This window comes from Pseudophryne corroboree, chromosome 2 (genome assembly GCF_028390025.1).
Source record: "Pseudophryne corroboree isolate aPseCor3 chromosome 2, aPseCor3.hap2, whole genome shotgun sequence".
Classification (NCBI taxonomy): domain Eukaryota; kingdom Metazoa; phylum Chordata; class Amphibia; order Anura; family Myobatrachidae; genus Pseudophryne; species Pseudophryne corroboree.
In genome coordinates this window covers 809,200,395-809,215,851 of record NC_086445.1, presented here as the reverse complement: position 1 = coordinate 809,215,851, position 15,457 = coordinate 809,200,395, and the positions used below count along the sequence as shown (strand labels likewise).

The 15,457-nt window shown below is 46.4% G+C and overlaps 1 protein-coding gene across 4 annotated transcripts in view; it reads right to left on the bottom strand.

Annotated features, from left to right (window-relative positions):
• NME7 (NME/NM23 family member 7) overlaps nucleotides 1-15,457 on the bottom strand; it is a 522,975-nt gene that overhangs the window by 438,017 nt on the left and 69,501 nt on the right. For 3 of the 4 annotated variants that reach the window (XM_063955652.1, XM_063955655.1, XM_063955654.1), the window contains exon 2: nucleotides 14,198-14,366. The exons of the other annotated variant lie outside the window; for it this stretch is intronic. In XM_063955652.1, the coding sequence (XP_063811722.1) occupies nucleotides 14,198-14,227 (30 nt within the window). In that variant the 5' untranslated portion in view covers nucleotides 14,228-14,366. The remainder of the gene's footprint in view (nucleotides 1-14,197; nucleotides 14,367-15,457) is intronic. 4 annotated transcript variants of the gene reach the window in all.

The following is a 15,457-nucleotide window of genomic DNA, read 5'->3' as shown; positions in this document are numbered from 1 at the left end:
TTGGAATGAGTGTAAGTGGAGGAAACACGTACACTGACTGGAACAGTACATCCGAAGCTTCTTGTTGAGAGAGGAGGCCATCATATCTATTTGAGGTACACCCCAAAGATTTGTCACCTCCGTGAACACCTCTGGATGGAGGCCCCACTCTCCTGGATGGAGATCGTGTCTGCTAAGGAAGTCCGCTTTCCAGTTGAAGTCCGCTTCCCACTCCCGGAATGAAGATTGCTGACAGCACCAACGCGTGCCTTTTTGCTCAGAGGAGGATTCTTTTTACCTCTGACATTGCAGCCCTGCTCTTCGTTCCACCCTGTCGGTTTATGTAGGCCACCGTCGTTACATTGTCCGCTGCACCTGAATGGGCCGATCTTGTAAAAGATGTGCCGCTTGTAAAAGAACGTTGTATACGGCCCTTAGTTACACAATGTTGATTGGAAGAATGGATTCCAGACTTGACCACCTTCCTTGGAAGGTTTCCCCTTGGGTGACTGCGCCCCAACCTCTGAGACTTGCATCCGTGGTTAGAAGGATCCAGTTCTGAATCCCGAATCTGCGGCCCTCTAGAAGGTGAGGCAATTGTAGCCACCACAGGAGTGAAATCCTGGCTTTTGGCGACAAACGTATCCTCTGGTGTACATGCAGATGAGACCCCGACCACTTGTTCAGGAGATCCAGTTGGAAGGACCGTGCATGAAATCTTCCGTACTGAAGAGCCTCGTAGGAGGCAACCATCGTCCCCAGAAGGCGAATGCACTGATGAACCAATACCCGGATAGGCTTCAAGACATTCCGGACCATAGTTTGGATCACCAACGCTTTCTCCACCGGTAGAAATACAATCTGCACTTCCGTGTCGAGGATCATCCCCAGGAAAGACAATCTCCTTGGCTCCAAATGTGACATGGGAAGATACAGGATCCATTCATGTTCCCTGAGCAGTCGAGTCTTGAGAGCAATGGACTGCAACAACCTCTCCCTGGAAGATGGTTTTATCAGCAGATCATCCAGATAAGGAATCATATTCACCCCCTGCCTGCGGAGAATCATCATCTCTGCCATTACCTTGGTGAATACCCTTGGTGCTGTGGAGAGGCCGAACGGCAGTGCCTTGAACTGATAGTGACAGTCCAACAGCGCAAATCTGAGATAAGCCTGGTGCGGCGGCCAAATCGGAATGTGGAGGTACGCATCCTTGATATCTAAGGACACCAGAAACTCTCCGTCCTCCAGCCCTGAGATCACCACTCTCAGAGACTCAATTTTGAACTTGAATTCCCACAGCGACTTCAGGTTCAATATTGGCCTGACCGAACCATCCGGTTTCGGTACCACAAATAGGTTTACCAGATGAGGTGGAACTGGAACAATTACATCGGACCTTTAACATTTTTGAATGGCTTACTGAAGGATAGCCCTTTCTGCCAGCAAAGCTGGCAAGCCTGATTTGAAAAACCTGTGGGGTGAGAGCTCTTGAAACTCCGGTTTGTACCCCTGGGACACAACATCCTGTACCCAGGGATCCAGACCGGACGACACCCAGATGTGACTGAAACGTCTGAGCCTCGCTCCCACCTGCCCGTTCTCCAAACAGGGAGGTCCACCGTCATCCTGAGGATTTTGAGGACAAAGAGGCAGGTTTCTGGTCTTTGGAACCTGCAGGTGCCGTTTTTTTTTATTTTGCTCACCCACCTCTGAAGAAAGTGGTAGGAGTCTTGGACTTTTTAACTTTTTGCAGACCGACAGGACTGCATAGAGGACGTAGAAAAAGGTTTCTTCGTCGTCTGAGAGGCTGAGGGAAGAAAGGTTGACTTACCCGCAGTTGCTATGGAAATACACGCATCCAATGCTTCCCCAAATAGAGCCTGACCTGTGAACGGTAGGTTCTCCACACTTCTCCTGGATTCCGCGTCTGCAGACTATTGGCGTAGCCAGAGTCCCCTGCGTGCTGAGACAGCCATGGACGATGTCCTTGCAGTCAAATTACCGAGGTACTTCATGGCCTCCACCATGAAACCCGCAGAATCCTGTGTTACGTAAAAACAATTCAACGTCACTTCTATCCATAGAATGTAAGTCCTCTAGTAATGTGCCTGACCACTTTACTATGGCTTTAGAAATTCCTGCACAGGCAATAGTGGGCCTTAACGCCACTCCTGAAGCAGTGCATATGGATTTGAGCATAGTTTCAAACTTGCGGTCTGCCGGTTCTTTCAAAGCGGTAGACCCAGGGACAGGTAAAACCACCTTTTTAGACAGTCTAGATACAAAAGCGTCTACCATAGGTGGGGTTTCCCACTATTTCCTATCATCCTCAGGGAAAGGAAAAACCACAAGACCCTTCTTTGGGATCTGGAATTTTTTTTTCTGGATCCTCCCAGGATTTTTCAAATAATGCGTTCAATTCCATAGACGCAGGGAAGGTCAGGGAAGCTTTCTTATTGTCCGTAAAGTAAGCCTCCTCTACCTGTTCAGGTGGTTTGCCAGTAATCTGTAACACATCCCTAATAGCCTCAATCATGAGCTGCACCCCTCTTGCCAGGGAAGCCTTCCCCCCCCCCCCCCCCCCCCGCATATCCGCATCACCCTCTGCCGTGTCAGAGTCGGTGTCCGTGTCGACTTGCATAATCTGAGCAAGCGTACGTTTCTTGGGGCATACACTAGGGGATTTTGAGGTAGTGGGGACAGAAACAGACAAAACCTAAACAGACGGTTTTAAAATCTGTGATTCAGTCCCATAATGCACAATCCTAGTAGAGATCTGGGATATCATTCCCTTAATTGAAGCTACCCACTGGGGCTCGGATTCGGAAGGCGGAGACAAAATATTACATTCCTGTGTACATGGAATGGATTCTTCTGGAGAAGATACATATTCTGTCGCACAAGACACAGAGTCCCTGGACATGGTTATGTGAGAGAGTTGCATACACCAACACACACACAGGAAAATGTCAGACACATTTTCCCCAAGTACCTTCAGAGAAACACAGAGCTTGGAGCCAGCACACACACAGTGCCCCAGTAGGCAGTTATAGAATAATTGCCTGGCGCTGAGTGTGTATCCTTAATAGAACTACACAGTTAATAGACAGTCTCCCCCCCCCCCTTCTACAACCCCCTTGGTACCGCACAGGATAGCTGGAGTCGTGAAGGGTCAGCGTTCTCTGTAAGCGTCTCAGAGTGTGGATCTGCAGGAAGAAAATGGCGCTGGTGAGCTGCTTGATCCGCTCTGAGGAGAAGCTCCGCCCCCAAACATGGCGCATCTTCCCGCACTTTGAATATTTATACTGGCCTGAGGTAATGGCGCTAGCAGTGTTACCGAAGCCCCTGATAGCCTTACTGACCAGTTGTAAGGGTATTGCGCTGGCCCAGGGCGCCCCTCACAGCGTCGCACCTGTACCGCTGAGCCTTCCGGAGCGCAGTGTTAGTACTGCGCTCCAACCGTGTAGCCACCATGCACACCGGTTCCCCGCTTGTCGGGTCACCGGTGATACACTCACCACCTCGATCTTCTGGCTCCGATAGGGGGTGGCGGCATGCTGCGAGAGTGAGCGGTCGCTTCGAGGGCTAATGATCATCACCCTCAGGAGCTCAGTGTCCTGTCAGTGGAGATAGTGGCCATTAAGCTCAGAGGGTTGGGCACTACTCCCTCCCCTAAGTCCCACGAAACAGGGAAGCTGTTGCCAGCAGCCTCCCTGTGCCTAATTACGCTTTAAAATAAAACCATAGAAGCTCTAGGAGCTCCCCTAGCTGTGACCGGCTCCACCAGGCACATTTTCTAAACTGAGTCTGGTAGGAGGAGCATAGAGGGAGGAGCCAGCCCACACTATTAAAGTCTTAAAGTGCCCATGGCTCCTGGTGGATCCGTCTATACCCCATGGTACTAATATGGACCCCAGCATCCTCAAGGGACGTAAGAGAAAATTGCACGTATACAAGCCTTTTGGTAAACAACTGCATACAGTACCACAGAGAAAGAGAATATATGCAGAACAAAATATTTTGATAAGTTTAAACGTGTTTTCAAACGCTGCAATCTATTATTAGTAATTATGTGGGATTACCATGTCACATGAATTGGATTACGAAGATAACAAGTTAGTCCATGTTAAACAAACATGCAAAGTATAAAAGTTAGAATTCAATTTAGCAGGCTTATTGTTCTGAAAAAAAAATTGCACTTTTAGTGTGTATATTGACTTATTTAAATATTGCTACGAAAAAAACACAGTCATGAAGCTGTATACTGTATTATACATACAGAAAACGTTTTCATGAGATCACAGCGAAGGTTTTTTGATAGTAGAATAAAGATTATAATTTTCTAATACTTGAACAGTCAAATCCAACAGAACTTCAAAGAAGGGAAATACACCAAGAAAGGTCTAGAGTTAAAGTGTATGACCTCTTGGCTCTAGCCAGTGTTACGCATAGCCGGAGAAAGTTGGCTGGAGGTCCGAGCCGGCTTAGGGATTTACAGTAACGCTGGGGATAACTGAATCCCGAGATCCATAAGTCCCATAAAAGGGAACTGCCAGCCGCAGTAAGACAAAGAGCACAAAAATCACTGCCGGTCAGGACAGTACTCAGACTTCTAAATAACCAGCAGCAGTAAAGCAACAGAAGTGACAGGAATGTATATTAAACAGAAACAGCCACCTAGTAAAGCAACTCCCATATATAAATAAAAAGAATACATTACCTGTGGCTGTATGCTAGCATAATAACAACTAAGCTGTCCTTTTTCATTCAGTCATAGGCAAATTTAATTACATTTTACAGATGCCAGTGAACTGTGCGCTCTTTACAAAAAATTATAATAAATCTTACAGCCAGAAAAATCTGAATATTCCTGAGCGCATGGGACAAATCTCTAGGGATGCGTTTAAAGGACAAAAACACAAAACAATGCATCTACTTGTAGGTAAATACTTATGTAACAAGTGGGCATATCTGCTGTGTTATTATAAAGGGATTGGGGCAATACGTTATTATGTCATCTGCGGGCTGGCCCTTACCTGAGCCTCTTGACCTGTGCCAGCTCCTTAAATAGCCACTTATGACAGGCATGCTGACATAGTGTTTACATCAGTTTTTCTCAAACTCACTTCTCAATCCCCTAACAGTCCGGGTTTTAAGCAGGGACGTGCGGTGAGCTAAATGGCTCAGGAGGCACTGGCTAGCAACAGAGCCAGATTTACACGCAATATATGAGCCAAAGGCTTCATGTGGGCATTATGCACAGGTGCAGCAGTATAAACTCCTGGAAATTTGGTGAGTTCTGATCAGAGATGTGCGGAAAAGATAATCACCTGCCACAGACTTTTTACTCCAGAGTTTTGGCTATAAAAATGATTAGAATAATGAAAAGAAGATATTTCAAACAAATTATTTGTATTTTTCATATACTTTATATAGTCAAAACTCTGGCACAAACGTTAGTATGACAGGAAAGGTTCTGCCTCACCTCACCGCACGTCACTGGATATCCATGATCGAGCAAAAGGAGATTTAATTCGTACTCAGTCATTTTGATTTATACCGCTGTGCTCAAGCATGGAATGCTCTGAGTCTGATAAACACTTGTGTACATATTTACGGAATCAGTAGGATTTACCGACGATCGGGATGCTGACCGTCTGCATACAGACAATGGCATCCCGAACGCCAGTATGCTGGCAGTGGGGCGAAGGCAAAGAGTCCCATTGAGGGCCCGCTGCGCTCACCATGCTGCAGGTTCTATTCCCACTCTACGGGTGTCGTTGATATCCACGAGTTGGAATAGCCCGTTAGCCAGGATTCCGTCTGTCGGCATTGTCAGAGTTCAGGATCCCGGCATCGGTATCCTGACCGCCGGGATCCCGACTGCCGGCAACATAACTGCATACCGAGTTTACATGCTCATACTTATGAGCTGCTGTTTTGTATCCTGTGTGCCGGCAGGTAAAAGAATAGTCTGGATCCGAAACAGGATTAAATTTGCTGACTGAAAAAGTGTACTGTATGTCTGTGAGCTGTGCATTGTTGCTTGGACCTGACTGGTGAACTATATGATTCTGAACACCACTACAACTGGCTTTTGCTTACTTATCCCCGTCTTCCGCACACATCTAAAACAGACTTCACTCCGTGCTTGCTATTCCATTGGCCTATAATCTGGCTGAATTGCTCTCTCCTGCGTTGCAGGACATTTCTATCTGCAATACTTTTCAAGCTACTTCTGGTTTGTCAACTTGTGCCAGAGGCTCAATCATCACTAGAGCTACATTGTAAGAGCATTACTTGCCAAATGCTGGAACTTCAAACAGCATGTTACTGACATTACAGTGTGCCATACATCGCTACTTACTACTCTATACTGCCAAGAGGAGTACAGGTTGAACTTGGGTACAGAATCCAGCATATTCTTGCCGTAACATACACCCATTTGAGGAGCTTAACTTTCATGTTTTTGCACTGTAAAATCTCCAGAACAGAGTACACGCCGAGTATCCCATATCCAAATATTCCGAAATACGGAATTTTTTGAGTGAGAGTGAGATAGTGAAACCTTTTTTTTCTGATGGCTCAATGTACACAAACTTTGTTTAATACACAAAGTTATTAAAAATATTGTATTTAATTACCTTCAGGCTGTGTGTTTAAGGGGTATATGAAACATAAATGCATTCTGCGCTCAGACTTGGAGTCCATCGCCATTATCATCCGTCAGACGTCTGGCACAGACAGCCGTCGGCACAAACAACTGAATTCCCCATAATAAGCATGTAAAAATAAGAATTTACTTACCGATAATTCTATTTCTCGGAGTCCGTAGTGGATGCTGGGGTTCCTGAAAGGACCATGGGGAATAGCGGCTCCGCAGGAGACAGGGCACAAAAGTAAAGCTTTCCGATCAGGTGGTGTGCACTGGCTCCTCCCCCTATGACCCTCCTCCAAGCCAGTTAGGTACTGTGCCCGGACGAGCGTACACAATAAGGGAGGAATTTTGAATCCCGGGTAAGACTCATACCAGCCACACCAATCACACTGTACAACTTGTGATCTAAACCCAGTTAACAGTATGATAACAGCGGAGCCTCTGAAAAGATGGCTCACAACAATAATAACCCGATTTTTGTAACTATGTACAAGTATTGCAGATAATCCGCACTTGGGATGGGCGCCCAGCATCCACTACGGACTCCGAGAAATAGAATTATCGGTAAGTAAATTCTTATTTTCTCTATCGTCCTAGTGGATGCTGGGGTTCCTGAAAGGACCATGGGGATTATACCAAAGCTCCCAAACGGGCGGGAGAGTGCGGATGACTCTGCAGCACCGAATGAGAGAACTCCAGGTCCTCCTTAGCCAGGGTATCAAATTTGTAGAATTTAGCAAACGTGTTTGCCCCTGACCAAGTAGCTGCTCGGCAAAGTTGTAAAGCCGAGACCCCTCGGGCAGCCGCCCAAGATGAGCCCACCTTCCTTGTGGAATGGGCATTTACATATTTTGGCTGTGGCAGGCCTGCCACAGAATGTGCAAGCTGAATTGTATTACACATCCAACTAGCAATAATCTGCTTAGAAGCAAGAGCACCCAGTTTGTTGGGTGCATACAGGATAACAGCAAGTCAGTTTTCCTGACTCCAGCCGTCCTGGAACATATTTTCAGGGCCCTGACAACATCTAGCAACTTGGAGTCCTCCAAGTCCCTAGTAGGTGCAAGGCACCACAATAAGCTGGTTCAGGTGAAACACTGACACCACCTTAGGGAGAGAACTGGGGACGAGTCCGCAGCTCTGCCCTGTCCGAATGGACAAACAGATATGGGCTTTTTTGAGAAAAAAACACCAATTTGACACTCGCCTGGTCCAGGCCAGGGCCAAGAGCATGGTCACTTTTCATGTGAGATGCTTCAAATCCACAGATTTGACTGGTTTTAAACCAATGTGATTTGAGGAATCCCAGAACTACGTTGAGATCCCACAGTGCCACTGGAGGCACAAAAGGGGGTTGTATATGCAATACTCCCTTGACAAACTTCTGGACTTCAGGAACTGAAGCCAATTCTTTCTGGAAGAAAATCGACAGGGCCGAAATTTGAACCTTAATGGACCCCAATTTGAGGCCCATAGACACTCCTGTTTGCAGGAAATGCAGGAAACGACCGAGTTGAAATTTCTTTGTGGGGCCTTCCTGGCCTCACACCACGCAACATATTTTCGCCACATGTGGTGATAATGTTGTGCGGTCACCTCCTTTCTGGCTTTGACCAGGGTAGGAATGACCTCTTCCGGAATGCCTTTTTCCCTTAGGATCCGGCTTTCCACCGCCATGCCGACAAACGCAGCTGCGGTAAGTCTTGGAACAGACATGGTACTTGCTGAAGCAAGTCCCTTCTTAGCGGCAGAGGCCATAAGACCTCTGTAAGTATCTCTTGAAGTTCCGGGTACCAAGTCCTTCTTGGCCAATCCGGAGCCATGAGTATAGTTCTTACTCCTCTACGTCTTATAATTCTCAGCACCTTAGGTATGAGAAGCAGAGGAGGGAACACATACACCGACTGGTACACCCACGGTGTTACCAGAACGTCCACAGCTATTGCCTGAGGGTCTCTTGACCTGGCGCAATACCTGTCCCGTTTTTTGTTCAGACGGGACGCCATCATGTCCACCTTTGGTATTTCCCAACGGTTTACAATCATGTGGAAAAAACTTCCCGATGAAGTTTCCACTCTCCCGGGTGGAGGTCGTGCCTGCTGAGGAAGTCTGCTTCCCAGTTTCCATTCCCGGGATGAAACACTGCTGACAGTGCTATCACATGATTTTCCGCCCAGCGAAAAGTCCTTGCAGTTTTTGCCATTGCCCTCCTGCTTCTTGTGTCGCCCTGTCTGTTTACGTGGGCGACTGCCGTGATGTTTTTCCCACTGGATCAATACCGGCTGACCTTGAAGCAGAGGTCTTGCTAAGCTTAGAGCATTATAAATTTACCCTTAGCTCCAGTATATTTATGTGGAGAAAAGTCTCCAGACTTGATCACACTCCCTGGAAATTTTTTCCTTGTGTGACTGCTCCCCAGCCTCTCGGGCTGGGCTCCGTGGTCACCAGCATCCAATCCTGAATGCCGAATCTGCGGCCCTCTAGAAGATGAGCACTCTATAACCACCACAGGAGAGACACCCTTGTCCTTGGATATAGGGTTATCCGCTGATGCATCTGAAGATGCGATCCGGACCATTTGTCCAGCAGATCCCACTGAAAAGTTCTTGCGTGAAATCTGCCGAATGGAATTGCTTCGTAGGAAGCCACCATTTTTACCAGGACCCTTGTGCAATGATGCACTGTTTTTAGGAGGTTCCTGAGTAGCTCGGATAACTCCCTGGCTTTCTCTTCCGGGAGAAACACCTTTTTCTGGACTGTGTCCAGAATCATCCCTAGGCACAGCAGACGTGTCGTCGGGATCAGCTGCGATTTTGGAATATTTAGAATCCACCCGTGCTGTTGTAGCAGTATCCGAGATAGTGCTACTCCGACCTCCAACTGTTCCCTGGACTATGCCCTTATCAGGAGATCGTCCAAGTAAGGGATAATTAAGACGCCTTTTCTTCGAAGAAGAATCATCATTTCGGCCATTACCTTGGTAAAGACCCGGGGTGCCGTGGACCATCCAAACGGCAGCGTCTGAAACTGATAGTGACAGTTCTGCACCACGAACCTGAGGTACCCTTAGTGAGAAGGGCAAATTTGGGACATAGAGGTAAGCATCCCTGATGTCCCGGGACACTATATAGTCCCCTTCTTCCTGGTTCGTTATCACTGCTCTGAGTGACTCCATCTTGATTTGAACCTTTGTAAGTGTTCAAAAAATTTTTTAGAATAAGTCTCACCTAGCCTTCTGGCTTCAGTACCACAATATAGTGTGGAATAATACCCCTTTTCTTGTGGTAGGAGGGGTAATTTAATTATCACCTGCTGGGAATACAGCTTGTGAATTTTTTCCCATACTGCCTCCTTGTCGGAGGGAGACCTTGGTAAAGCAGACTTCAGGAGCCTGCGAAGGGGAAACGTCTCGACATTCCAATCTGTACCCCTGGGATACTACTTGTAGGATCCAGGGGTCCTGTACGGTCTCAGCGCCATGCTGAGAACTTGTCAGAAGCGGTGGAACGCTTCTGTTCCTGGGAATGGGCTGCCTGCTGCAGTCTTCTTCCCTTTCCTCTATCCCTGGGCAGATATGATCTTATCGGGACGAAAGGACTGAGGCTGAAAAGACGGTGTCTTTTTCTGCAGAGATGTGACTTAGGGTAAAAACGGCGGATTTTCCAGCAGTTGCCGTGGCCACCAGGTCCGATGGACCGACCCCAAATAACTCCTCTTCCTTTATACGGCAATACACCTTTGTGCCGTTTGGAATCTGCATCACCTGACCACTGTCGTGTCCATAACATCTTCTGGCAGATCTGGACATCGCATTTACTCTTGATGCCAGAGTGCAAATATCCCTCTGTGCATCTCGCATATATAGAAATGCATCCTTTAATGCTCTATAGTCAATAAAATACTGTCCCTGTCAAGGGTATCAATATTTTTAGTCAGGGAATCCGACCAAGCCACCCCAGCTCTGCACATCCAGGCTGAGGCGATCGCTGGTCGCAGTATAACACCAGTATGTGTGTATATACTTTTTATGATATTTTCCAGCCTCCTGTCAGCTGGTCCTTGAGGACGGCCCTATCTATAGACGGTACCGCCACTTGTTTTGATAAGCGTGTGAGCGCCTTATCCACCCTAAGGGGTGTTTCCCAACGCGCCCTAACTTCTGGCGGGAAAGGGTATACCGCCCATAATTTTCTATCGGGGGGAACCCACGCATCATCACACACTTTATTTAATTTATCTGATTCAGGAAAAACTACGGTAGTTTTTTCACATCCCACATAATACCCTCTTTTGTGGTACTTGTAGTATCAGAAATATGTAACACCTCCTTCATTGCCTTTAACGTGTGGCCCTAATAAGGAATACGTTTGTTTATTCACCGTCGACACTGGGTTCAGTGTCCCTGTCTGTGTCTGTGTCGACCGACTAAAGTAAACGGGCGTTTTAAAACCCCTGACGGTGTTTTTGAGACGTCTGGACCGGTACTAATTGTTTGTCGGCCGTCTCATGTCGTCAACCGACCTTGCAGCGTGTTGACATTATCACGTAATTCCCTAAATAAGCCATCCATTCCGGTGTCGACTCCCTAGAGAGTGACATCACCATTACAGGCAATTGCTCCGCCTCCTCACCAACATCGTCCTCATACATGTCGACACACACGTACCGACACACAGCACACACACAGGGAATGCTCTGATAGAGGACAGGACCTACTAGCCCTTTGGAGAGACAGAGGGAGAGTTTACCCGCACACACCAAAAACGCTATAATTATATAGGGACAACCTTATATAAGTGTTTTCCCTTATAGCATCTTTTTTATATATTTCTAACGCCAAATTAGTGCCCCCCCTCTCTGTTTTAACCCTGTTTCTGTAGTGCAGTGCAGGGGAGAGCCTGGGAGCCTTCCCTCCAGCCTTTCTGTGAGGGAAAATGGTGCTGTGTGCTGAGGAGATAGGCCCCGCCCCTTTTTCGGCGGCCTCGTCTCCCGCTCTTAACGGATTCTGGCAGGGGTTAAATATCTCCATATAGCCTCCGGAGGCTATATGTGAGGTATTTTTAGCCAAAATAGGTATTCATTTGCCTCCCAGGGCGCCCCCCTCCCAGCGCCCTGCACCCTCAGTGACTGCCGTGTGAAGTGTGCTGAGAGGAAAATGGCGCACAGCTGCAGTGCTGTGCGCTACCTTTAGAAGACTGAGGAGTCTTCTGCCGCCGATTCTGGACCTCTTCTTACTTCAGCATCTGCAAGGGGGCCGGCGGCAAGGCTCCGGTGACCATCCAGGCTGTACCTGTGATCGTCCCTCTGGAGCTGATGTCCAGTAGCCAAGAAGCCAATCCATCCTGCACGCAGGTGAGTTCACTTCTTCTCCCCTAAGTCCCTCGTTGCAGTGATCCTGTTGCCAGCAGGACTCACTGTAAAATAAAAAACCTAAGCTAAACTTTTCTAAGCAGCTCTTTAGGAGAGCCACCTAGATTGCACCCTTCTCGGCCGGGCACAAAAATCTAACTGGCTTGGAGGAGGGTCATAGGGGGAGGAGCCAGTGCACACCACCTGATCGGAAAGCTTTACTTTTGTGCCCTGTCTCCTGCGGAGCCGCTATTCCCCATGGTCCTTTCAGGAACCCCAGCATCCACTAGGACGATAGAGAAAAGTGGTATATATAACAGTGTCTGCAGTCATATATTAAGCTAAACAATAAGAAAGATAAATACCTTGGGCCTAATTTCGTCCCAGGACAGATGTAGAACACCAGACGCAAGTAACCAATGTTCTATATCTGTGTGTACATCCCAATGGTTACAAGGCAGCGGCCGCAGATCGCCACTGCATGGAACTCCACTCCTTGAAGGTGACAAGGGGTGGCTAGTGTCGCAGGTGCTCCTGGGTGTGCCGGAATCAGGAACTGCGTTAAAAGATGCAGTTCCATTGACACAGACGGTCAAATTCTGTCTCACTTTCTGAGCAACCGTAAGGTTACTCAGAAGTCCAATGGTGCAACCTACGTCCGACCGAAGGTGCACCTTTGTTTGAATTAAAGCAGCAGCTGGTGGTTGTCTCAGTAAAAAGCCAATAGGCTACAGAACTAGCATAATTTTATAGCAGCCTTGCAATTTATAGGGACCGGGGGTTTCTATAGGCGAAGGGCTTATGAAGATCAGATCTGATAACTTGGATTTTGTGACTGTAACACTCTAGATAAAATTGTAAAACAAAATGACCTATAGCAGAAAGCTAGAGGCTTCGCAAAGAAAAAAAACGAGTCTTCCACTCTAGATCCCCTTCACAGACTTGCATGACATTCATAAAGTAAGCTAGTGGAACACAGAAATATGTTGGCTGGTAACATTAGAATACTGTGACGGCGTGATTCATAGCAAATCATCAAAGACCCTGCCCTGTCACCTTCATGGGAGAAGTAGATAGGATGCTATACCGGGAGACGGGAGGATTCCCCAAAGTTTGGGAGGTTCAAGAAAAATGCAGGACAAAGGGCAGCTATGTGCATATTTCACTTTCAGGATGTTCAAATAATAATGTTAAGTGAGAAAAGCTGCAATTCCAGAAAGACACTGAATTATTTCTTATTTTTTTAATGGAGCTTGAAGTGGGTGTTATTGGAAGTATCAATCTGATAGCACACAGGTAGTGGCTTCTGATGGGTTCTCCTGCTCACACTAATCCCACTTTGAGCCAAAGTTGTAAGAAAAAACAGAGATCTTTGGAAAATATTATTTGAAGAAAGTACTAACTGGCCAGTATTCGATTCTTTCCGCCCCCCCTTCCGCACCCAGGCAGTAGCTATTCAGTTGTTTCTGCTGACAGGTGCAATATCATCATTTCGGCTTGCTACCTCCGGGGGTGGAAAGCTGAAATGTGCGAAATGTGACCTGTTTGGGAGCCCAAACGGGACTTTTTGCAATTGCACCGATTACTTTAGTCGGGTTGGGCGCGATAGGGGCAATACATAGATCAACTGAATATCGTTCTGCGATCTCCAGTCACTTTAGGCGGGAGATCGGGAGCAACATATCAATTGAATATCGTCCAATATGTATAAAAGTCAAAGAACTTAGGCAAAATGTAATAGCCTGCAAGATGCAGGCGGTTTGGGAATTCCTGTAAGCCTGCCTGTATTTTTGAAGGGGTAATCATTTACAAGGCAAAACTGACCTGGTTTTGCCTTGCAAATGGTTGCCACTTTAAAAATACGGGTAGACTCCAGTGACAAACGCAGGATTTCTAGAGGGAGGTTTCCAAATGCAGTACACAATCTCCCACTCTGCGGAATATTGGAGCAAGTGCAGGAGTCTGGAGGAGCGGTAGAACAACCTAGTGACAACCCTGGACATTAACGTAAACATTGGTCTTTTTATATACCGTATACTGTATGGAATAGTTTTAATATTTAACACTATAGATGGTCTATAGTATAGACTGTATGGAACATTTAAATAATATAAATAGTGGTCAGGAAAATGTAAAACATACTATAATAAATAAATACACAAACGTAATAGAACCAGTACGGCACTTTCTAAGCACACATTCTCCCACCTCATGATAAGGCTCCTGTCTCTTCTTCATGGTAGCTGATCTCTCTGGTCCAGTGCACTGATTGAGGACCCGGATACACACACGGCAAACTTAGCAGAAGAAGCTGCTACCACTGGGCATGTGCAGCAGCTCTTCTCTGTTCCTTAATCTGCATGATGCGGCGGCAGCTCTAGTAATCATATTATATACCATTAATACTGTTGTTATAATTTGAGCCACTTGCCAAGAGGAGGTGGCCCAGAAACCCCCCTCCCCCCTCTGTGTTTGCCTATGGACTCGCAGGACTTCCCAAACAGCCTGTATCTTGCAGGCTATTACATTTTCCCCCAATATTTTAAAAATAAAGGTCAGCAAGGATTGAAAAAATTTAACATAATTGTTCTTTTTGTAAATTCAGCTGAAACAGATAGGAAAAACTGAAAATAAAATGAATAATTGGGGATTGTTGTAATCTAGCAGAAACAGCATCCTGCTAACCCACATTATATTTGGCACAAGCCTGAAGACATATAAAAAGGTTTATCTATAGTTGTAGAATGATAGAATGCGGACAAGTGCCATTCTTTTAACAGTTCAAATGAAACATAAAATTTAACAGCAGTTGCATAACTGCATCAGTGTACTGCTTGGAACTTTATGCCTACTGAAGCAATTCAAAGCTAGCAGTGCTTAAAATGACTGCTGCAAGGTCATGTAGAGAATTTTCAGTACTTCCCTCCCCCACCTTCACATGGGAAAAGAAACAGCAAGGCTCTTCACCTAAGCCTTAGTTACACTAGTATTATGGAATTTCCCATTTGCATGCACTGTGTTAATTTAGATAACATACGCAGTATTTATGAAATTGAAGATCATTTATGTCACTAGCAGGCGTGACATTCCATGTCATCAACATATATTACTGTCAGATGTCAACTTTAAGTATACTACTGTAACCTGATATATAACAGCCAATCGCTAATTAATTGCTATCGTTTATAACTAGGGCTGCCACCGTGGCAGTGTTTTAGTTACAGCTCATGTTACATTTGCAGGATGGAAGGGCTCAGCAAAACCCATGAACCAGGTAGCCCAAGTACCTAAAAACTTCCTGATGATTCCTAATCTTTGAGTCTTTTCAATAGATAATCATACTACATAATCACCCGATCTCCGGGCGGGAGAGGACGCATGATCCCTTCCCCGATCTCAAATTCAATGCTTTGTGCCATCTTCACCATTAAAGGTTAGGATGCGAGCTATTTTTGTTTTAACGACGCA